The following is a 22,599-nucleotide window of genomic DNA, read 5'->3' as shown; positions in this document are numbered from 1 at the left end:
GCTGGGGTAGGGTGGGTTGGGGTAGGCAGTTGGGGTAGGGGGGTTGGGGTTGGGGGGCTGAGGTAGGGTGGGTTGGGGTAGGGTGGGTTGGAGTAGGGTGGGTTGGGGTAGGGGGGTTGGGGTAGGGTGGGTTGGGGTAGGGGGGTTGGGGTAGGGTGGGTTGGAGTAGGGTGGGTTGGGGTAGGGGGGCTGGGGTAGGGTGGGTTGGGGTGGGGGGTTGGGGTATGGGGGCTGGGGTAGGGGGGCTGGGGTAGGGTGGGTTGGGGTGGGGGGTTGGGGTAGGGGGGCTGGGGTAGGGGGGCTGGGGTAGGGGGTAGGGGGGTTGGGGTAGGGGGGTTGGGGTAGGGGCTGGGGTAGGGGTGTTGGGGTAGGGGGTTGGGGTAGGGGGGCTGGGGTAGGGTGGGTTGGGGTAGGGGGGTTGGGGTAGGGGGTTGGGGTAGGGCGGTTGGGGTAGGGGGGTTGGGGTAGGGAGGCTGGGGTAGGCTGGGTTGGGGTAGGGGTGTTGGGGTCGGGGGGTTGGGGTAGGGGGGTTGGGGTAGGGCGGTTGGGGTAGGGCGGTTGGGGTAGGGGGCTGGGGTAGGGTGGGTTGGGGTAGGGGTGTTGGGGTAGGGGGGTTGGGGTAGGGGGGTTGGGGTAGGGGATTGGGGTAGGGCGGTTGGGGTAGGGGGGTTGGGGTAGGGGGGCTGGGGTAGGGTGGGTTGGGGTAGGGGTGTTGGGGTCGGGGGGTTGGGGTTAGGGGGGTTGGGGTAGGAGGGCTGGGGTAGGGGGGTTGGGGTAGGGCGGTTCGGGTAGGGGGTTGGGGTAGGGGGGCTGGGGTAGGGTGGGTTGGGGTAGGGGTGTTGGGGTTGGGGGGTTGGGGTAGGGGGTTGGGGTAGGGGGGCTGGGGTAGGGGGGCTGGGGTAGGGTGGGTTGGGGTGGGGGTTGGGGTAGGGTGGGTTGGGGTAGGGTGGGTTGGGTTAGGGGGGTTGGAGTAGGGTGGGTTGGAGTAGGGTGGGTTGGAGTAGGGTGGGTTGGGGTAGGGGGGCTGGGGTAAGGGGGCTGGGATTAGGGGGTAGGGGGGCTGGGGGTAGGGGGTTGGGGTAGGGGGTTGGGGTAGGGGGTTGGGGTAGGGGTAGGGGGGTTGAGGTAGGGTGGGTTGGGGTAGCGGGGCTGGGGTAGCGGGGCTGCGGTACGGGGGCTGGGGTAGGGGAGGGAGGAGGACATCCTCATACACCTGCTCCTGGACTTGGCCAAGGCAGCCATCAACAGTTCCAGGCTGTGGGCAGTCAAGGAGGTCATCCGGCCCATCTGTCTGCCCCTCCACCATGGTTACTCTCATGGCTGGGTGGTCTTGAAGAGGGAACACGCGGTGCCCACCAGCAGGTTTCATGCCTTCCATGACCAGTGGGCGCCACTGGGGGCTGGGGTGCATCGTTACTTCTGGGAACGACATTTTAGTCTAGTTCATTTGAAGTCATTTTGTTACAGTGTCCCATTGAGGGGCTGTCACCCCCTCTTTCATAGATTCATAGAATTTACAATGCAGAAGGAGGCCATTCAGCCCATCAAGTCTGCACCGGTACTTGGAAAGTGCACCCTCCACTCTTATTGATTTTGTTTTCTCAGAAGGACGTCGTGCGCCGGTGGATGTCCATCCCGTGGTCAAAGCCATTCAGAACCTTGAAAATGTGCTGCTTGCCCCACCACTGCACTGACGTGCCAAGGAAACTCAAGCCTGTGGTGAGCTCCAAACCAAGCTAACCCCTGTTCAGGATTTGAACCAAGGACCAATGTGAAATTCTGTAAAAACTGGGGTCAGCTCATTTGAGGGTCTGCCACATGCTTTGGCTGCTTTGGCACATCGAGTGGGGGCTGAGCTGAACGTTTTTAAGGATCTGAACAGCTTTGGTTGGGAGCTGGACAGAGAGCGATGCACAAAGTCTCTTCATATACCCTTTGTACAATAAAACTCAATTAATAAATGAAACAAAAATGAAATGGGGGTGACAGCCTCTGGTGGAAGTCTCTCCTTTTATGTACTCAAGGCACTTAAATTTACATTGGTCCCGAAATCTCCCTCGGGAATCCTAACTATTTAAATCATCTCACAGAAATTCTTTCCAGGCCCTTTTGTTCTGTGCGGGCTGCGGCTGCACATCCTTCACTTCCTCACCCTCGACAATTGTCTGGACAAGCCACAGGATTTCTGTCCTGCCTTCTGGACGTGACAGTGGTGTGCTATGGCAGGCTTTCATCTGGTTCATGGGTTGCACCACCATCTTCTCAAGTGAAAACAAGAATGGGCAAGAGGGCCTTGCCAGGAATGAATGAGTACAAAGTAAAAATATTCCCTTTTGGAAGTTTGTTGTGCAAACACATCCACCACCTTTTGAGGCAGTGTGCTCCAAATCATAACCTTCGACCTCTCCTCGCAACGGAATTGACAGCAGAAATACTAAATGCAGGGCCTCCACTTACCCTTCTTGGCACTATCATGGAGATTGGCTCAATCACTCCTTTCAGTGTAACCAGCTTGTAAAATCGGAACACCTCACAGATGGACACGTCCAGCCCGTGTTTTGGCATCACACCTGTAAGAGGGGCAAAGAAACGGTGAGCATTACTCCCAAACATTACTCTCGAACGTTACTCTCAAACTGAATATGAATATTAAAAATACAAATTGCCCACTTAAAAGAAATACTCATTCTATGAAATGGAGCAGTAACCCTAAACATTACAGACTGACTTCTCTGTACTTTTGATAGTGTCTTTTCCTGCTCCATGTTATAGGATTTTTATTAAATGATCGTAGAATCATAGAATTTTTCAGTGCAGTAGAAGGCCATTTGGCCCATCGAGTCTGCACCGGCCCTTTTTTCGAAAAAGCACCCCACTTCAGCCCACACTTCCACCCTATCCACGTAACCCAACCTAACATTTTTGGATACTAAGGGTAATTTATCGTGGCTAATCCACCTAACCTGGACCGTGGGAGGAAACCGGAGCACCCGGAGGAAACCCACGCAGACACGGGGAGAACGGGCAGACTCCGCACAGACAGTGACCCGAGCTGGGAATCGAACCTGCGACCCTGGAGCTGGGAAGCAACTGTGCTAACCACTGTGCTACCGTGCTGCCCATGATGATATCCATTGATGAAGAATCTCTCCAACATGGTGTTCCATCTCAGTATCGCCACAGCTGCATTTCTACAATGTAGGCCTCTTGCACATCCCCAAATTTCTTTGCTCCATCAATGGGGGCATTGCCATCAGCTGCTTTGGGCCAGGCCTCTCCCCCTTGAAGTGTACCATAAAACCTACCTCTAAACATGCTTTTGGCCACTTCTCCTAATATTCTCTTATATTGCTTGATGTCAAATTTTGTTCGATAACAGTTTCATACCATGGAATGTTTTATTATTTTAAAGGGGCTATATAGCTTGTTAGGAAAATAAAGGTAGTTTTAAGAGATTTTTATTTTTATTAGAAATAAGGCATAGTTTGAAATGAAATGAAAATGAAAATCGATTATTGTCACGAGTAGGCTTCAATGAAGTTACTGTGAAAAGCCCCTAGTCGCCACATTCCGGCGCCTGTCCGGGGAGGCTGGTACGGGTTTTAAAATGGGTTTAATTTATTGTTACTGTGCCTGGAAGGGTATAACCTATAGTTAGATTCAAGTTGATCAAAGATATTTGTATATGTGGGGATTGTTTGAGTTGCAGCTGTGACTCTATTGTGCTGAGAGAGGGCTACAGCATGAAGAATAAATAGTCGGAGTAAGTCATTGCTTAGCAACAGCCCACTTTCCAGAAGAACGGGCTTTCCCTTGTTCTTAGTTTTAACTGGAAGCCAGAGCAGTTGGAGACAGGACCTAAGGGAGTGAACATCTCTTAACTCTACCAGAAAAAAGACTGGACAGGATGGAAGTTGCAAAGAGGTTTCCTGAAGTGCAAATTACAGCCCAGATAACCAGGGAATTGGGACAGAAAGAATGTTTAGCTTGGGTGGAATTAAGTGAACAGAGACCAAGGTATTGTTCCAACGAATTCAAGGAAAAGCAAACAAAATGTTCTGAGTTAAAGGGGGAATTGCAGTGACCAGATTTGAAGTGGGGCAGTAGCCTTCAAATGTAAAACAAATGCCTGATGCCATTTTAATACAGCCTGAGAATAAAGAGTTAAAAACAATTGTGAGCAGTTTGCAAAGTAGTCAAGAGAAAGGAATCCTACAGGGGCTAGTATAAAATCCTGGACTGGATTTCCTATTAAAAGTGGAGCAGAAGAGTGTTATTTGGAAAACCTGGTCTGGATTTCGGAATGCAAACGTTAAGGGAGACTTATGAGAGAAGATATTAAAGTGTGTTTTTGGGAGTGAAATTTGGAAACTCTCACATGACAATCATGGGAAGAGACATCCGTGAACTTTCTCTTGGGGTTCAGAGCGAAGATTGTATTTGCTTTTAGGCATCTTGTGTACTTAAAAGGGACTCTGTGTTAATGAGACCACTGTAGATTGAGATGTACTTTGTAATCAGTGTTAATCCTAAAACCTGTGCACAATTGTTAAGCTAAGGGGAGAGTAAAGCCGTATTGTATCATAATCCAGGGTACCTGGGTTCAATTCCAGCCTTGTGACTGCCTGTGCGGAGTCTGCATGTTCACCCCGTGTGTGCGTGGGTTTCCTCCGGGTGCTCCGGTTTACACCCACCGTCCAAAGATGCGCAGGTTGGGTGGATTGGCCTTGCTAAATTTCCCCTCAGTGCGGGGTTTCAGAAATAGGACGAGAGATTGGGCCCATGTAGTGTGGTCGTTCAAAGGGTCGGTGCACACTTGATAGGCCGAATGGCCTCCTTCTGCTCTGTTGGGATTCTATGAATCAACCACACGACCGTGAGTCTGGAGTCACACGTAAGCCAGACCGGGTAAGGACGGCAGATTTCTTTCCCTAAAGGACATTAGTGAACCAGATGTTCTTTTATGGCAATCGATAATAGTTTCATGGTCACCATTACTGAGCCTAGCTTCATAATTCCAGATTTATTAATTGAATTAAAATTCCACCTGCTGCTGTGGTGGTGGGATTTGAACCAATGCCTCCAGGATATTAATAATAGTAATCTTTATTGTCACAAGTAGGCTTACATTAACACTGCAATGGAGTTACTGTGAAACGCCCCTCGTCGCCACATTCCGGTGTCTGTTCGGGTACACGGAGAGAGAATTCAGAATGGCCAAATTACCTAACAGCACGTCTTTCGGGACTTGTGGGAGGAAAACATGGAGCACCCGGAGGAAACCCGCGCAGACACGGGGAGAACGTGCAGACTCCGCACAGACAGCGACCCAAGCCGGGGATCGAACCTGGGACCCTGGAGCTGTGGAGCAGCAGTGCTAACCACTGTGCTACCTTGCTACCCCACTCTGGGACTCTGGATTACGAGTCTAGTGACATTAAAACTACACCAGCATTGCCTCCACGTAGAGGACATAGAATTGTGGGGATTATTGCTAGCTGCACAACGCCATTGGGTACAGCTTGGAATTTTGCGCTAATGCTGGCCCTGAGGGATGTTAAGTTCCTGCAAAACGATAGCGTTCTTGGTGCTTGCTATAAGGAGACATCAGCCATTGTACAAAGCAACAGCAATCCCATGCACACTTTACGTCCACAGCCTTGGGCCCATATTTAGAATTTGCTCGAGTTAAGGGACAATTGTCCTCTCAACCATTGGACTCTCAGCCTAAGCATGGACCACTCACCATTTTACAGAGCAATGGAGATGGAATGGGGACTGGTCCCGTTAACCTCTATGGGGCGGACCCTCGCCGGTTTTGGTTAATATTGATCACAATCATTTAAGCAATGATTGGTAATAATGTGAGATCTTACCCATCCCTTTCTGTGGAGCAGGTGAGCGATATTCCATCAGATAATGAAGGTATGGTTTCTCCGTGCTAATTTCATAATACCTAATATTCCCATCGCCCTGTGAAGAAGAAAACTGGGTGATAGAAATGAAAAATGCTCATTCTATTGAGGGTGGGCAGGGGCGTATTTTCTACGCTGCTGATTGATCGGTAAGCTGACTTTACTGAGTTGTCTGTGGGCAGGTCACCCCGCACCCCCGGCGGCGTGTTTTCAGAGATGGCCTATCATTGGCCACTGATGGGATCTTACCGTCCCAACGTCTATGCCACTTTTTGTGGCTTGTCTGTCCCGCTGCTGGGGGCGCCTTCGATGGTACTGGACGGTCCCGCCAGCAGGGAAGGCTGGAAAATCCCACCCTGTCTGTTTCAGAACCCGCCCGTTTCCACCGTCCTCATTTCAAGTGGATGGTGGTCGGGCAGGTGGGCCGTCCTGTCAGGTTACCGCTCCAGGCAGCATCGAAAGTGGCCCTGCCTTCGTCATGACGCGAGTCAGCCAGGGTGCAGCATGGGAGAAATGGGGCAAAACAGAAACGGGGCAGGCCATTCAGCCCTTCGAGTCTGCACCGCCATTTAGTTGCATCATGTTTTGTCTCATACACCTCAACCGCATTTATCGACCATCACTCCGTCTCTCTTGCCCTCACCCAACCAAAATTTCTCAATCTCTGTTTTTAAAATTTCAATTGACCCCAAGTATCTGCGGCCTTTTGCTGGAGAGAGTTACAGATTTTCCATCTTTGTTTGGAAAATAGCTCCCTGATTTTCCTCTGGCTTTAAGGTTGTTTCCCAGTGTTCTTGACTCCCCAACCCGGGGAAGTGCTTTCTCTTCCGCTGCCCGATTCTAACCAGTGTCTACAAACTCAAGGATCCACACGGAAGCAGGAAAATAACTTCCTTCCCACATATTTCTTTATTTGACAATTAAATCCTAAGATTCCAATCGGCTAATCCCAGCCTGCCAATGTTATTCTGCCCAGAGACCAACAGGGGGTGTCCTGCTGCTCCCCTGATCGAACCAATGGGGGGCCAAGTCCGTGAACATTTCCAAGGCTGAGATCGATGCGTTTTTAATCAGTCTGGGAATTAAGGGTCACGGAGAGAAGGCAGGAAGGTGGATTTACTGAGTGTCAGATCAGCCATGATCTTTTTAAATGGTGGAGCAGGCTCGAAGGGCTGAATGGCCCACTCCTGCTCCTGTTTCTTATGATGTGGAGATGCCGGCGTTGGACTGGGGTGAGCACAGTAAGAAGTCTTACAACACCAGGTTAAAGTCCAACAGGTTTGTTTCAAACACGAGCTTTCGGAGCACGGCTCCTTCTTCAGGTGAATGGAGAGGCTTGTTCCAGAAATGTTTATATAGACACAGTCAGAGATGCCCCGGAATGCGAGCACCTGCAGGCAATCAAATCATCAAAGATGCAGAGAGAGAGGTAACTCCAGGTTAAAGAGGTGTGAATTGTCCCAAGCCAGTTCAGTCGGTAGGCCTCTGCAAGTCCAGGCTTGTTGGTGGGGGCCGAATGTAATGCGACATGAATCCCAGATCCCGGTTGAGTCCGCATTCATGCGTGCGGAACTTAGCTATAAGTTTTTGCTCAGCAATTTTGCGTTGTCGCGTCTCCTGAAGGCCTCCTTGTAGAATGCTGACCCGGAGATCAGAGGCTGAATGTCCTTGACTGCTGAAGTGTTCCCCAACTGGAAGGGAACAGTCCTGCCTGTTGATAGTCGCACGATGCCCGTTTATTCGTTGTCGCAGTGTCTGCATGGTCTCGCCAATGTACCACGCTTCGGGACATCCTTTCCTGCAGCGTATGAGGTAGACTACATTGGTCGAGTCGCACGAGTATGCGCCGCGTACCTGGTGGGTGGTGTTTCCACGTGTAATGGTGGTGTCCATGTCGATGATCTGGCATGTCTTGCAGAGATTACCCTGGCAGGGTTTTGTGGTGTTGTGGTTGCTGTTCTGAAGGCTGGGTAATTTGCTGCAAACAATGGTTTGTTTGAGGTTGCGCGGTTGTTTGAAGGCCAGTAGTGGGGGTGTGGGGATGACCTTGGTAAGATGTCCATCCTCGCTGATGATGTGTTGGAGGCTGCGAAGAAGATGTCGTAGTTTCTCCGCCCCAGGAAAGTACTGGACGACGAAGGGTACTCTGTCAGTGGTGTCCCGTGTTTGTCTTCTGAGGAGGTCGGTGCGGTTTTTTGCTGTGGCGCGGTGGAACTGTCGATCAATGAGTCGAGCGCCATATCCCGTTCGTACGAGGGCATCTTTCAGCATCTGTAGGTGTCTGTTGCGCTCCTCCTTGTCTGAGCAGATCCTGTGTATACGGAGGGCTTGTCCATAGGGGATGGCTTCTTTAATGTGTTTCGGGTGAAAGCTGGAGAAGTGGAGCATCGTGAGATTATCTGTGGGCTTGCGGTAAAGCGAGGTGCTGAGGTGACCGTCCTTGATGGAGACGAGTGTGTCCAAGAATGGAACTGAATTTGGAGAATAGTCCATGGTGAGTTTGATGGTGGGATGGAACTTATTGATGTCATCGTGTAGTCGATTCAGTGATGTCTCGCCGTGGGTCCAAAGGAAAAAAATGTCATCGATGTATCTGGTGTATAGCATCGGTTGAAAGTCCTGTGTGGTGAGGAAGTCCTGTTCAAACTTGTGCATGAAGATGTTGGCATATTGAGGTGCAAATTTGGTCCCCATGGCTGTTCCGTGCGTCTGGATGAAGAATTTGTTGTCGAAGGTGAAGACGTTGTGGTCTAGAATGAAACGGATGAGTTGCAGAATTGCGTCTGGAGATTGGCAGTTGTCGGTGTTGAGGACTGAGGCTGTTGCAGCAATGCCGTCGTCATGGGGGATGCTGGTGTAGAGTGCCGAGACATCCATTGTGACGAGGAATGTTCCTGGTTCAACTGGTCCATGGGTGCTGAGTTTCTGTAGGAAGTCCGTCGTGTCGCGACAGAAGCTGGGTGTACCTTGTACGATGGGTTTCAAGATGCCCTCGATGTGGCCAGAGAGGTTCTCACACAGGGTCCCATTGCCTGAAACGATAGGACGGCCTGGTGTGTTGGCCTTGTGTATTTTCGGGAGGCAGTAGAGATCTCCAATGCGGGGATTACGTGGGATGAGAGCACGTAGGGTGTTCTGAAGGTCTGGATCTAAGGTCTTGATCAGTCTGCTGAGTTGGCGGATGTGTTCCTTGGTTGGATCTGCGGGTAACTGCCTGTAGTGTTCCTGGTTGTCGAGTTGTCGGTATACTTCTTTGCAGTAGTCTGTTCTGTTCAGTATGACGGTGGCCCCTCCTTTGTCTGCTGGTTTGATGACGATGTTGCGGTTGGTCTTGAGAGTGCGGATGGCGTTGCGTTGTGCTTGGGTGACGTTTGAGGCTGCCTTGTGATTGCGAGTGATGAATCTGGCATTGACACGACTTCTGACGGCTTGAGCATACATGTCGAGTCTAGGGCAGCGGCCTTCCGGAGGGGTCCAATTTGACTCTTTCCTTTTCGGTTGCTGCACTGCAGATCTCGCGGTCTGCTGTTCCGGTTCATTGGTCGTGTCCCTGGGTTCGCTGTCGGCCTCTTGGGGTCTGTGGAAGAATTCCCGGAGCCTCATTCGCCTGATGAATTCCTCCGTATCTGCCGCGAGACTGATGGGGTCCATTTTGGTGGTGGTGCAGAAATTGAGCCCTCTGCTGAGGACTTCGATTTCGTCTGGTTGAAGGGTGTAGTCTGACAAGTTGACAATGGATTTCCCTGTATTGTTTTCGACTGTTGTACCGGGAGAAGCTTGATTGCTGCTGGTGGTGATGCCAAGTTTCTCAAGCTTCCTGTTCTTGGTGTGCATGTAGGTGGCTTGGGACAATTCACACCTCTTTAACCTGGAGTTACCTCTCTCTCTGCATCTTTGATGATTTGATTGCCTGCAGGTGCTCGCATTCCGGGGCATCTCTGACTGTGTCTGTATAAACATTTCTGGAACAAGCCTCTCCATTCACCTGAAGAAGGAGCCGTGCTCCGAAAGCTCGTGTTTGAAACAAACCTGTTGGACTTTAACCTGGTGTTGTAAGACTTCTTCCTGTTTCTTATGGTCTTGTAGTCGAACTAGAGCAGCACATTGACTGAGAGAGACCTAATTGCTCAGAGAGAGATTCAACTGGAATTGGCATTGCGATGTCAGCAGGTTAAAACATGCCCGGTGATGAGTGCCCTGATAGCAGAGAGAGAACCTCCCATTTGAAATATAATTGGAAGGGTTGCCTCATGAGGAAAGGTTGAACAGATTGGGCCTCTACCAAGTGGAAGTCAGAGGAATGAGCAATGAACTTTTGAAACGTCTAAAATTCTGAGGAGGCAGAAGAGGATACACACTGAGAGGATGTGTCCCCTCGTCGGGGAATTTAGAACCAGGGAGCATAGTTTTAGATTAAGGAGTTACCCATTTGAAACAGAGATGAGGATTCCTCCCCCCCCCCCCCCCCCCCCCCCCCCCCGCACAGCCATTGAGGTTAATTCATTCAATATATTGAAGGCTGAGTTAGACAGTTTCTTGAACCACAGGGGAGTCAAGACTCCTGGGAAACCGGCAGGGAGATGAAGTTGAGGTCATGATCAGATCGGCCATGAGGTTACTGAATGGTGGAGTGGGCTCGAGGGGCCGAATGGCCTACTCCTGTTCCTAATTCCTTTGACCCTATGCTCTTAACTGGAACCAGAGGAGACTTTCCCCGGTTGGTCAAGCAGAAACATTTGAGGTTCAGGGTTAGTGGGTAGAGCTGAAATGTGGGATTGCTTGCCGTTATGTTACTAATCGCCCCCTTCTCCGCCATATAATTTGTTGATAATTACCTTTCCAGCTAAGTAAAGCATGTGAGTATCAACGTCATAGAAAGGAAACAGGAGACCGGAGAGTCCATCGATTTCTTCTTCCTTTATTGGCATAGATAAGTCTTCCTGATAAAAGAAGGAATGTCCAAGTTAAATAAAAGCCTGAGGCCTGGACTAAAGGTCTGGGAAATATGAGTTCAAATCCCACCCCAGCAGTTGGGACATTTAAATTCAGTTAATTAAATATACCAGGACTTAAAAAGCTAGTATAAATGCACTTACTGGTTGTTGTAAAAACCTATCTGGTTTGCTGATGTCCTTGGAGTATTGTTGTCTTTATCTTGGTCTGGTCCCTATGTGACTTCAGCCCCCCCCCCAGGAATGTTGTTAACTCACAACTGTCCTTTGATGTGATCTAACGGGCAAGTCAGCCACGTGGAAATGGGCAATAATTGTTGGTCTATCCAGCATCGGCCACATTCCATGAATGTTTTGTTTTTTAAAACCTGGTCGCATCTCTCAGGAACACCTTAAAGAATTATTCCCTTGTCAAGTAAGAAACCTCAACCACCATTTTAATCACAGGAAGATTTTCCTAGACAGAAATGTGATGAACCACCTGTTGATGCTGGTGAAGGGAAGAATGTTGGCTAGGAGCAGGGCTTTTCAAAGTACAGGTCATGACCTGAGGGTGGGTCACTGATGGGTGTCGGGTCGGTCACGGAGTAATCGGTGGAAGTGTTCCTGTGGTGGTTCCGATCATTGAAGAACCCAATGGCTCCTACCGGCATTTTTATTAAGAACAGCAGCCGCTGCCACCTTTTAAATGAGAAAGAATGGAGGCTATGTGCACTCTTCCAGCCTTAGGGGGCACCGGTGAGCAGGTCATGCACCCTGCACGTACACTTGACGTTAAGCTCCCTGTAAGTACATGTTTGTGCTGCCAAATCACAGAGAGTTTCTTCCATTTGCTAGCTTCTAGCAAGCAGGACAAGTGGACTGTGAAGATAAATTGTTTTCTTACAAGAAAGAGACAGCCAAAGACACAAATAGGCAGTGTACCTACTGGCCAGGATCTAGCATCTTAGTCTGCTGGAGAGAGCTGCTCAGGAGAGTCCAGGGCAGGATAGGGCAGTGCTAGCATTAGCTCTGTACAGAACTCCAGGGCCTTTGGTTAACAGCCTACAAAGAAGAAACCTAACTTGGGAACAAAGCAGAATAAAGATGACTTCTAGAGGTATGGTTTTGTCAATTGTATCAAGGCAAAAAAGGATACAAAGCCCATGTATATGCAGGAAAGTGCTGGCAAATGAGAAATGTTTCAGATTTTGAAAGAGAAGTGGTGGGTGTAAAATCCCTTCTGAGGTGGATACCCCAGAAACAGTTATTAACTTACAGCTGACTCAAAATGAAAAAAAAACTACACTGCTGTATCTGACCTGTGACAGCACATTAAAACACGGCAAAAGTCCATGAGACTGTCAGCATTCTGGAGTAGCATCTCCCAGTGGATGAGTAAAGTGCTGAGTAAAACAAGCATTTTGTTGCTTTTTCCCATCACGACGACCTACATGTGCGAGGTTGGACTTTCTATTTTCACAAAGAGGAAGATGGCACAAAGGAACCGGCTGAAGTCCGCGCCTGTTATGTGCATTGCCCTCTACTCCATTGAACCTGATTGGAGTGAGATTGTGAGGACCGAGCAGGCTCCCCTTTCCCATTAAAGTTAAGCGAACGTGGCGTGTGTCGCGAAGGTTGGACGATTGGCAAAAGTGGGCGCCGGGGAAAAGAAGTTTGAGAAACACTGGCCCAGAGGGTAGGAGAGACGACCCATTTCTTGCCACCCTCACATGCCCATTGCTGGTGAATTAAGAATTGTTGAAGAATTGGGCACAGTTAATATGTGCAAATTTTGCTTGTTGCCCACTCCTTACATCTCGGATGGAACTCACTGGCCATCAGTTTAATTTAATTCTAATATTAAAATAACTTTTTTTAAAAAGTAATTCTCAGGATGTGGGTGTCACTGGGAAGGCTATCAGTTACTACCCTCCCCTGGGAAAGTGAGGGTGCCGTCTTCATCTGCTGGGAGCAGCTACGATATAGTCGCGTGGTTTGTTCTGCCACGTCCGGGGGCAGGTAAGACTGAACCACATTGACGTGGGACTGATATAGGTCAGAGTGGATGAGGACAGCAGCATTCCTTCCTTCAGGAACATTAATGAGCCGGTTAGAAGCTGGCGGTCATGTGATGAAACTCTCGGGAACATGTCCAACCAAGGTTGGCATCTCGAATCCCATTGCCCCTTGACCGTCACACTGAGCATTTGCACTGCAGCAGGGTCAGTCCTTGATGCCAACCGTCACTTCAGGCAACTGCATTCCGCAGAAGGCTCCGTCCCTACTTGGATTTCCAGTTTATTAAAGGCCTAAGAGATCCTGTTCAAGTTGTTTTTTTTTGTTGCACTGACCTGATCCCAGAGTGCAATCTGCCTGGTATTCCATCTGGACACGCCTGTGGTGAGCAACCTCTTTGTATTCCCCAGGATCACCACCCGGTTCACTTTGTGATTCTTGCAGTTTGCTTCCTGTAAAGACAGAGGAGATGACTTTGGTTATATTTTATATTGTCTTGCAGCAAAATGGCTTCCATGGATCCTTATTAACCCTATGAGCTGTTCCCCGTATTGAATATTGTTGAACAGGACACAGTCTAAATCAACGAGTGTCGGTTAGAATAATGCATTAAACGTCAGATCAGGTTTGGAAAGGAAAAATTAAGGAAAACAAAGATTCAGTTTCCAGAGAGATGAAAGAGACAAGGAGGAAATGGAAAAGATAAGTCATTTAATATTTAAAAAGGAACTCCAACAGCAATTAAAAGCTGACAGAATGAGACTCCACGCTTGTAAAAAAAAATCTTCAGTACCAGAGAGATAGTTTGGCAATAATTAAGATGTATCATGTTAAAGTGGATACATACACTGAAAAGGACAATTCCGAACATTCTGCAGCAAGTTCAGTCTGTATCTACGACGTCAGGACAACAACTTCACACTGTTCGATACACGTAAACGGGGAGCCAGACAGTGAGATGCCGTCTCAAGAAAGTTTAAAAACGTTGTCAACTCACATATAAATGTAACAAGGGGTAAAACGTACACAGAGCCTTGCTAGATACAAGTGCAGGAGTTGTTGAATTGGACCTTCAATGTTGTAATTATACCTCCAACCGCCGGCATTTCCATCTACTTAGCCTCTCTGCTCATAATGTTGCCTCGTATTTTCATCTCTGAATTATCTCCTCTGAACGGCTATTTTTAAATATAATATTGAAACTTTCTTGGACTGGTATAGACTTCAACCTCTAGTAAGTTAACATGGCTCAAAGGCTTCAAGGGGAAATGACTAGTTGAAATACTAAACCATCTTGTATGGTGCATTATTCATGGTGTAACGTAATAGAGAAGCCAGGCAGCAGTTTAAATATTTAACTCTCTGAAATATATCTGCGTTGCTTTTTCTGCAAAAATCGAACCAATCAAGATCAACTTGTGAGCTCAATGTTTCATAAGATTGACCTCGCAAGACATCAGTGATTGGAGTGGAGAGGGTTCCTCAGGTTCACAAGGAGTGTGGGCATCGACACCAACCTGCCTTTCTGAAAACTGTCAGTGACCTTGGTCAGTGACATTAACCTTGTGTCATACTTGGATCGCTCAGCCATGGATTCTGCTCTTTCCTTCTCATTCCCGGAGTAATTTGGGTTGTGGTGAGTATCGCAGGCTGCTTTCCGATAAGCCAAAGTGCCGTTCTTGTACTGCGATGCCAGGCGTCTTGCTGATTTATCCTTCAATAAACTTCAACCCATCTAAAACTCTATCTAAAACTCCACTCAGACAGACCAAAACTGTACTCCAAATGTTGTCTCAGCAAAACCCGATACATTTGCAGCAAGACTTCCATATCCTTCTCCAATAGTTTGCTGCACCTGTATGTTAACTTTGAGTTTCTTGCACAAGGACATCCAAATCCCTCTGAAAATCACAGAATTGTTTTGGTGTGGAAGGAGGCCATTTGGCCCATTGTGTCTCCACCAGCTCGCCAAACAAACATCATGGCTGAGTGCCGTTCCTCTTCCTTTTCCCCATACTCCTGCACATTGTTTCTATTCAAGTGATCATCTAACGCCCTCTTGAATGCCTCAATTTAACCTGCCTCCACCACACTTCCAGGCCGTGCATACCAGACCCCCAACCACTCACTGAGTGAAAAGGTTTTTTTTTTCACGTCAATTTTGCTTCTTTTGAAAATCACTTCAAATCTGTGCCCTCTCGTCCTTGAACCTTTTCCCAGGGGAGTGGTTTCTGTCCTCAGAACTGAGGTTTCTCATCCCTGGATCCTCTCTTGCAAACAACTTGTTCAGATTTTCTCAGAAACATTTGGGGCGGGATTCTCTGATCTTGAGGCTAAGTGTTGTCGCCGTCGTAAACGCCGTCGCGTTTCTCGATGGCGTCAACGTGGCCTGGCCTCAGGAGCAGCGATTCTGACCCCTACCGGGGGCCAGCATGGCACGGGAGCAACCCGCGCCGTTCCAGCTGCCGATCCTGGTGTCAGATGGGCGCCACGGGTCTGCGCATGCACAGTGGGACCGGCGCGATTGTGGCGCATGCGCGGTGGCTCCCTTCTCCGCGCCGACCCCGACGCAACGTGGCGTAGGGCTACAAGGGCCGACACGGAATAAAAGGGGCCCCAGCCCAAGAGGCTGGCCTGCCGATCGGTGGGCTGCGATTGTGGGCCAGGGCACAGCGGAGGACCCCCCCTCCCCCGGGGTCGGTCCCCCCCCCCCCCCCCAAACAGGCCACACCCGGATCCATTCACGCCGAGGTCCCGCCGGGTAAGACCAGGTTACAACGGCGCCAGCGGGCTCGATCTTTCCAAAAATTGCCGGGGTATGGGGGGCTGCGTAGAGCGGCCCCCGACCAGCGCCACGCCAACTGGTGGCATGGTGGCATTCGCGCGGCCCCCCCTCGGGGATTCTCCGACCCGGCACGGCCTCGGAGAATCCCGCCCTCGAATTATTTACCTGCAGTACTCGGCCAGAGCGCGGCTCGATCACCCTCAGCCTCTTGTCCTTGCAGGTGGTGGCAAACAGGCTTCCGTCTGTGTTAAAGGACATGCAGAGGATAACATCTGAATGACAGTCGATCATCTTCACAGGCTCACCAGTGTCCAGGTTCCAGATCAGGATCTAGGAAAATGAAATGGTCACAGGTTGAGAAGCACAAAATCATCTTATTCTTATGGACCATCGACCCCACTGCCTGCCTTTGATTAATAAGGGGGTCAGAGGTTATGGGGAGAAGGCAGGAGAATGGGGATGAGAAGAATATCAGCCATGATTGAATGGCGGAGCAGACTCGATGGGCCGAGTGGCCTAATTCTGCTCCTATGTCTTATGGTCTTATGAATTTGACTTCGTTGGCAAACATGCCTGACATCGTCATTTTCCTTTGTTGGAGGCTGAGATTTTCCTTCGAGTTTGATCAGATATTGATTAGATTTTGGAATTAGATATTGAGCGGGATTCTCCGATTCCCCAGCCGTATGTTTCTCAGTCGCACGACATTCGCTCACGGTGGGGTTCTACCTTCCTGCCGGCTGTCAATGGGGATTTTCCATTGTAACCACTCCACGCCATCGGGAAACTCACAGATTGGGTTGTGCCACTGGAGGGAAAGGTGAATCGCAAACGGCCAGAGAATTCCGGCCAATAACTCTCTTTTTGTACATCCCTCCCTGGCAGTCAGTGAGGACTTTTCTCCCTTTTTTTCCCCAATTTTCTTTTTTTGTTGCTGATGTGAGGTTTTTGCTCACCCAGTGAAGGACTGGCGGTGTAGAAGAATGGAGAAGAAGGATGGGTTTTCCATCTCAGACATGGTTCGAGACTGAGGGAAGTGGCCGAGGCTCTGCCTTGACACCATATCAGGAGATCAACCCCGACTCCACCAATGGGATCATTTCCACTTACCGTGACGGCCAATGGTTTTGCTGAGTGTGGTTTCCAATGGCTGCCACATCAGTGCATTCTGCCATTTGAGTTAAAATGCCCAAGACACATCCTGTGAGGTGCCAGAGGAGGTTTTCGCTCCATCAGTCTGCTGGGCTTCATACTCGTGTCTCAGGCTAATGGGGGAGTGCATACTTCCCAGCCCCAGGGAGAAGGTGTTTACACTTCTTCTCCTTGGCCTGTTTCGATCTTGTGAAACGATCAATCACTTGAACACGCGTTTCTTCATCCGGCCTTGCAGCTGTTCCCCGAGGTGACACAGAAATCTGGAGCGCGGCCCAGGTTACTGCAGAGTCGTTGAAGTGTCCGTGGCCAGACACTGTCGTGGCCAGACACCGTGCTCGATACATACAAGGCAAAGCTCCCATTCCTCGGCACCAAAGGCGTGGCCGTCATATTTGATCGCATAGCATTAAGACAATGCCCCATAAATAACCTGGCTCTAAAACACTCTGTGACCGTGAAGATGTGAGAAGGCGTTGATGCAAGAAAGACTTGCATTTGTATAGCGCCTTTCACAAACTCAGGATGTGTCAAAGCACATTACAACTAAGTAAGTACTTTTGAAGTGCAGTAACTGTTGTAATGTAGGACACATGGCAGCCGATGTAGGCACAGCAAGCTCCCACATACAGCAATTAACTAATTAAAACATAATGGGTGGGATTTTTGAGCCCCCCTACCCCCCCTTTCCGGTGCTGCCAGTGAGATCTTCCCATCCTGCTCACATAGGCGGTGTTTTGGAGGTTCGCCCATCCTGCCACTGGGGAACACGCTGTGGGAAGTTGCCCCTCCGGCGGGAATGGAAGATCCCACGCACACTCTGCCGGGTGATATTTGTTGAGGGATAAATGTTGCCATAGGCACCGGGAAGAAAAGCCTTGCCCTTCTTTGAATAACGGCGGGGAATCTTTTGGGCTGGATTCTCCGTCGGCGGGATCCACGTTTCGCCGGCTGAGCGCTCGCGCCCGCCGATTTCCCGGTGGCGTGGGGGTGCCCCCAAGGGGAAACCCCATTGGCCGACTGCCGGGACAGCACTCCCTATAGTGCATCACTCCCCCGGTACGGTCTGTGCTCAGATGTCTCCTGGAGCAAACATGAAGCAGGAGAGGGAGAGAACTCACGGAATCCTTTACCTTATAATCGTAAGCTGCGCTAAACAAGATATTATTGGTTGTGGGGTGCCACTCTATGAGGCCAACACGTCGACTGTGTCCATATAGTTCCAGAATGGATTCTGTCATATTCCGCTTCAGTCCACCTTCTGGAATCTCCCATAGTCTCACCTGGAAACAACAAGAGAATGAATCATTTAAGACGCAGCGGTTATAGGATTTTAATAAAATGGAACAAGAGGTCACAAAGGATCGTTATTCTGTGGAACTCCTGTCCCCAGGTGGAGTCTGGGTCAGTCAATTTATTCAAGGTTGAGGCCGACAGATTTTCGCTATGCGAGAGAGTCAAGGGGGCGGTGAGGGGGGGTGGCAGGAAAGTGGGGTTGAGACCACAACCAGATCACCCACGGCAGAGCAAGGCTCGAAGGGCCGAATGGCCTATTCCTGCTCCTATATTCCCACGACACCTTTCAATGAGTCACCAGAAATAAAACTCTGGCTTTCCTAAATCCTATTAGACATCGTCACTGTCCGTGTGGAGTTTGCACATTCTCCCCATGTCTGCGTGGGTTTCACCCCCACAACCCAAAAAGATGTGCAGGGTAGGTAGATTGGCCATGCTAAATTGCCTCTTAATTGGAAAAAAAATAATTGGGTACTCTAAATTATTTTAAAAAAAGGAGAATTGACCTGTATAAGAAGGACGAGTTGCATCTAAACTGGAGAGGCATAAATATCCTGGCCGCGACGTTTGCTGGTGTCACACAGGAGGGTTTAAACTAGTCTGGCAGGGGGGTGGGTACCGGAGCAATAGGTCAGAAGGTGAAAACATTGAGGGAGAACTAGGGAATAGGGCCAGTATGGCTCTGAGGGAGAGCAGACAGGGAGATGTTGCTGAAAACAGCGGGACCGGTGGCCTGAAGTGCATATGTTTTAATGCAAGAAGAATTATGGGTAAGGCAGATGAACTTGGAGCTTGGATTAGTACTTGGAACTATGATGTTGTTGCCATTACAGAGACCTGGTTGAGGGAAGGACAGGATTGGCAGCTAAACGTTCCAGGATTTAGATGTTTCAGGCGGGATAGAGGAGGATGTAAAAGGGGTGGAGGAGTTGCGCTACTGGTTAGGGAGAATATCACAGCTGTACTACGGGAGGACACCTCAGAGGGTAGCGAGGCTATATGGGTGGAGATCAGAAATAAGAAGGGTGCAGTCACAATGTTGGGGGTTTACAACAGGCCTCCCAACAGTCAGCGGGAGATAGAGGAGCAGACAGGTAGACAGATTTTGTAAATGAGTAAAAACAACAGGGTTGTTGTGATGGGAGACTTCAACTTCCCCAATATTGACTGAGACTCACTTAGTGCTAGGGGCCTGGACGGGGCAGAGTTTGTAAGGAGATCCAGGAGGGCTTCTGAAAACAATATGTAGACAGTCCAACTAGGGAAGGGGCTGTACTGGACCTGGTATTGGGGAATGAGCCCGGCCAGGTGGTAGAAGTTTCAGTAGGGGAGCATTTCGGGAACAGTGACCATAATTCAGTAAGTTTTAAAGTGCTGGTGGACAAGGATAAGAGTGGTCCTCGGATGAATGTGCTAAATTGGGGGAAGGCTAATTATAACAATATTAGGTGGGAACTGAAGAACCTAGATTGGGGGCGGATGTTTGAGGCAAAATCAACATCTGACATGTGGGAGGCTTTCAAATGTCAGTTGAAAGGAATTCAGGACCGGCATGTTCCTGTACGGAAGAAGGATAAATATAACACATTTTGGGAACCTTGGATAATGAGAGATATTGTAGGCCTCGTCAAAAAGAAAAAGGAGGCATTTGTCAGGGCTAGAAGGCTGGGAACAGACGAAGCCTGTGTGGAATATAAGGAAAGTAATATAAGGGTGTGTAGATAGCCTGGGTCACATTGAGATCCAAAAAGACGAGGTGTTGGGCGTCTTGAAAAATATTAAGGTGGATAAGCCCCAGGGCCTGATGGGATCTACCCCAGAATACTGAAGAGGAAATTGCTGAGCCTTGACAGAAATCTCTGGATCCTCACTGTCTTCAGGTGATGTCTCAGAGGACTGGAGACTAGCCAATGTTGTTCCTTTGTTTAAGAAGGGTAGCAAGGATAATCCAGGGAACTACAGGCCGGTGAGCCTTACATCAGTGGTAGGGAAATTACTGGAGAGAATTCTTCCAGACAGGATCTACTCCCATTTGGAAGCAAATGGACGTATTAGTGACAGGCTGCATGGTTTTGTGAAGGGGAGGTCGTGTCTCACTAACTTGACAGAGTTTTTCAAAGAGGTCACAAAGATGATTGATGCAGGTAGGGCAGTGGATGTTGTCTATATGGACTTCAGTAAGGCCTTTGACAAGGTCCCTCATGGCAGACTGGTACAGAAGGTAAAGTCACACGGGATCAGAACTGGCTAGGTCATAGAAGGCAGAGAGTAGCAATGGAAGGGTGCTTTTCTGATTGGAGGGCTGTGACTAGTGGTGTTCCGCAGGGATCAGTGTTGGGACCTTTGCTGTTCGTTGTATATATAAATGATTTGGAGGAAAATGTAACTGATCTGATTAGTAAGTTTGCAGACGACACAAAGGTAGGTGGAATTGTGGATACGATGAGGACTGTCAGAGGATACAGCAGGATTTAGATCGTTTGGAGATTTGGGCGGAGAGATGGCAGATGGAGTTTAATCTGGACAAATGTGAGGTAATGCATTTTGGAAGGTCTAATGCAGGTAGGGAATATACAGTGAATGGTAGAACCCTCAAGAGTATTGACAGTCAGAGAGATCTAGGTGTACAGGTCCACAGGTCACTGAAAGGGGCAACACAGGTGGAGAAGGTCGTCAAGAAGGCAGACGGCATGCTTGCCTTCATTGGCCGGGGCAATGAGTATAAGAATTGGCAAGTCATGTTGCAGCTGTATAGAACCTTAGTTAGGCCACACTTGGAGTATAGTGTTCAATTCTGGTCGCCACACTACCAGAAGGATGTGGAGGCTTTAGAGAGGGTGCAGAAGAGTTTTTTTTTTTTTACATAGAATTTACAGTGCATTAGGAGGCCATTCGGCCCATCGAGTCTGCACCGGCTCCTGGAAAGAGCACCCTACCCAAGGATAACACCTCCACCCTAACCCATAACCCAGTAACCCCACACAACACTAAGGGCAATTTTGGACACTAAGGGCAATTTATCATGGCCAATCCACCTAACCTGCACATCTTTGGACTGTGGGAGGAAACCGGAGCACCCGGAGGAAACCCACGCACACACGGGGAGGATGTGCAGACTCCGCACAGACAGTGACCCAAGCCGGAATCGAACCTGGGACCCTGGAGCTGTGAAGCGATTGTGCTATCCACAATGCTACCTTGCTGCCCTAGCATGTTTTACCAGGATGTTGCCTGGTATGGAGGGCATTAGCTATGAGGAGCGGTTGAACAAACTCGGTTTGTTCTCACTGGAACGACGGAGGGTGAGGGGCGACCTGAGAGGTCAACAAACTATATGGGGCATAGACAGAGTGGATAGTCAAGAGGCTTTTCCCCAGGGTAGAAGGGTCAATTACTAGGGGGCATAGGTTTAAGGTGCGAGGGGCAAGGTTTAGAGGAGATGTACGAGGCAAGTTTTTTACACAGAGGGTAGTGGGTGCGCAACTCGCTGCCGGAGGAGGTGGTGGAAGCAGGGACGATAGTGACGTTTAAGGGCATATTGACAAATACATGAATAGGATGGGAATAGAGGGATACGGACCCAGGAGGTGTAGAAGACTTTAGTTTAGATGGGCAGCATGGTCAGCACAGGCTTGGAGGGCCGAAGGGCCAGTTCCTGTGCTGCACTTTTCTTTGTTCTTTGTTCTAATAATCCAATAGCTCCCATACTGGGAGACTCCAAAAGGTATTTCAGCAATAATTCTGGAACAAAAGTCATCTTATAATGTTGTTAATCAATTATAACCCGTTGGATTCCACGCACGGCAACATGGAGACGGGCCTTCTTTGCAATTGTAGCTCCTCCTTCCTGAATTCCAGCTCTACAATCTTCCTGTTACAGCAGCAGTCTGTTTGTCCAATAGAGTGGCCTCAACCCTCCCTTCCTTGCTAAACCCATCACAGCTGCTAATCACCATTTCTGTGAAGAAACGTTTTCTTGCCATCTGACTTAAAACTTGCCTCCTCCACCTTGTCCATCCCCATTTTCCAATCCTCTGAGATCTCGGTGCTCCTGAAATTTCTGCCTCTTGGGCATCTCGCTCCAGTGTTGGTGGCTGTGCCCTCAGCTGCCATCGTTCCCAAGCTCAGGATTTCCCTTCCCTCACCTTCTCATCCCTCCAGCCTTCTCTCCCCCTTTAAAGAAAAATGTGGAGATGCCGGCGCTAGACTGGGTGGGCACAGTAAGAAGTCTCACAACACCAGGTTAAAGTCCAACAGGTTTGTTTCGAATCACTAGCTTTCGGTGCGCAGCTCCTTCCTCAGGTTTAAACAAAGAAAAGGCATTGCCATTAACAATAATAATAATCTTCAATATTGTCACAAGTAGGCTGACATTAACACTGCAATGAAGTTACTGTGAAAAGCACCTAGTCGCCACATTCCAGCGCCTGTTCGGGTACACGGAGGGAGAATTCAGAATGCCCTTAAAAGCACATCTTTCGGGGCTTGTGGGAAGAAACCT

General features: G+C 49.2%; 1 protein-coding gene across 3 annotated transcripts in view; it reads right to left on the bottom strand.

Moving 5' to 3' along the window:
* Positions 1 to 22,599, bottom strand: part of coro2ba (coronin, actin binding protein, 2Ba) — a 203,928-nt gene that overhangs the window by 24,983 nt on the left and 156,346 nt on the right. For all 3 annotated transcript variants that reach the window (XM_038813207.1, XM_038813205.1, XM_038813206.1), the window contains 6 exons: positions 17,936 to 18,085; positions 15,816 to 15,980; positions 13,201 to 13,317; positions 10,751 to 10,855; positions 5,877 to 5,973; positions 2,458 to 2,570 (listed from right to left, as the gene is read on the bottom strand). In XM_038813207.1, the coding sequence (XP_038669135.1) occupies positions 2,458 to 2,570; positions 5,877 to 5,973; positions 10,751 to 10,855; positions 13,201 to 13,317; positions 15,816 to 15,980; positions 17,936 to 18,085 (747 nt within the window). The remainder of the gene's footprint in view (positions 1 to 2,457; positions 2,571 to 5,876; positions 5,974 to 10,750; positions 10,856 to 13,200; positions 13,318 to 15,815; positions 15,981 to 17,935; positions 18,086 to 22,599) is intronic.

This window comes from Scyliorhinus canicula, chromosome 12, assembly GCF_902713615.1.
Source record: "Scyliorhinus canicula chromosome 12, sScyCan1.1, whole genome shotgun sequence".
NCBI classification, from domain to species: domain Eukaryota; kingdom Metazoa; phylum Chordata; class Chondrichthyes; order Carcharhiniformes; family Scyliorhinidae; genus Scyliorhinus; species Scyliorhinus canicula.
The sequence above is the reverse complement of the archived record's forward strand: the minus strand, read 5'-3'. Positions and strand labels throughout refer to the sequence as shown.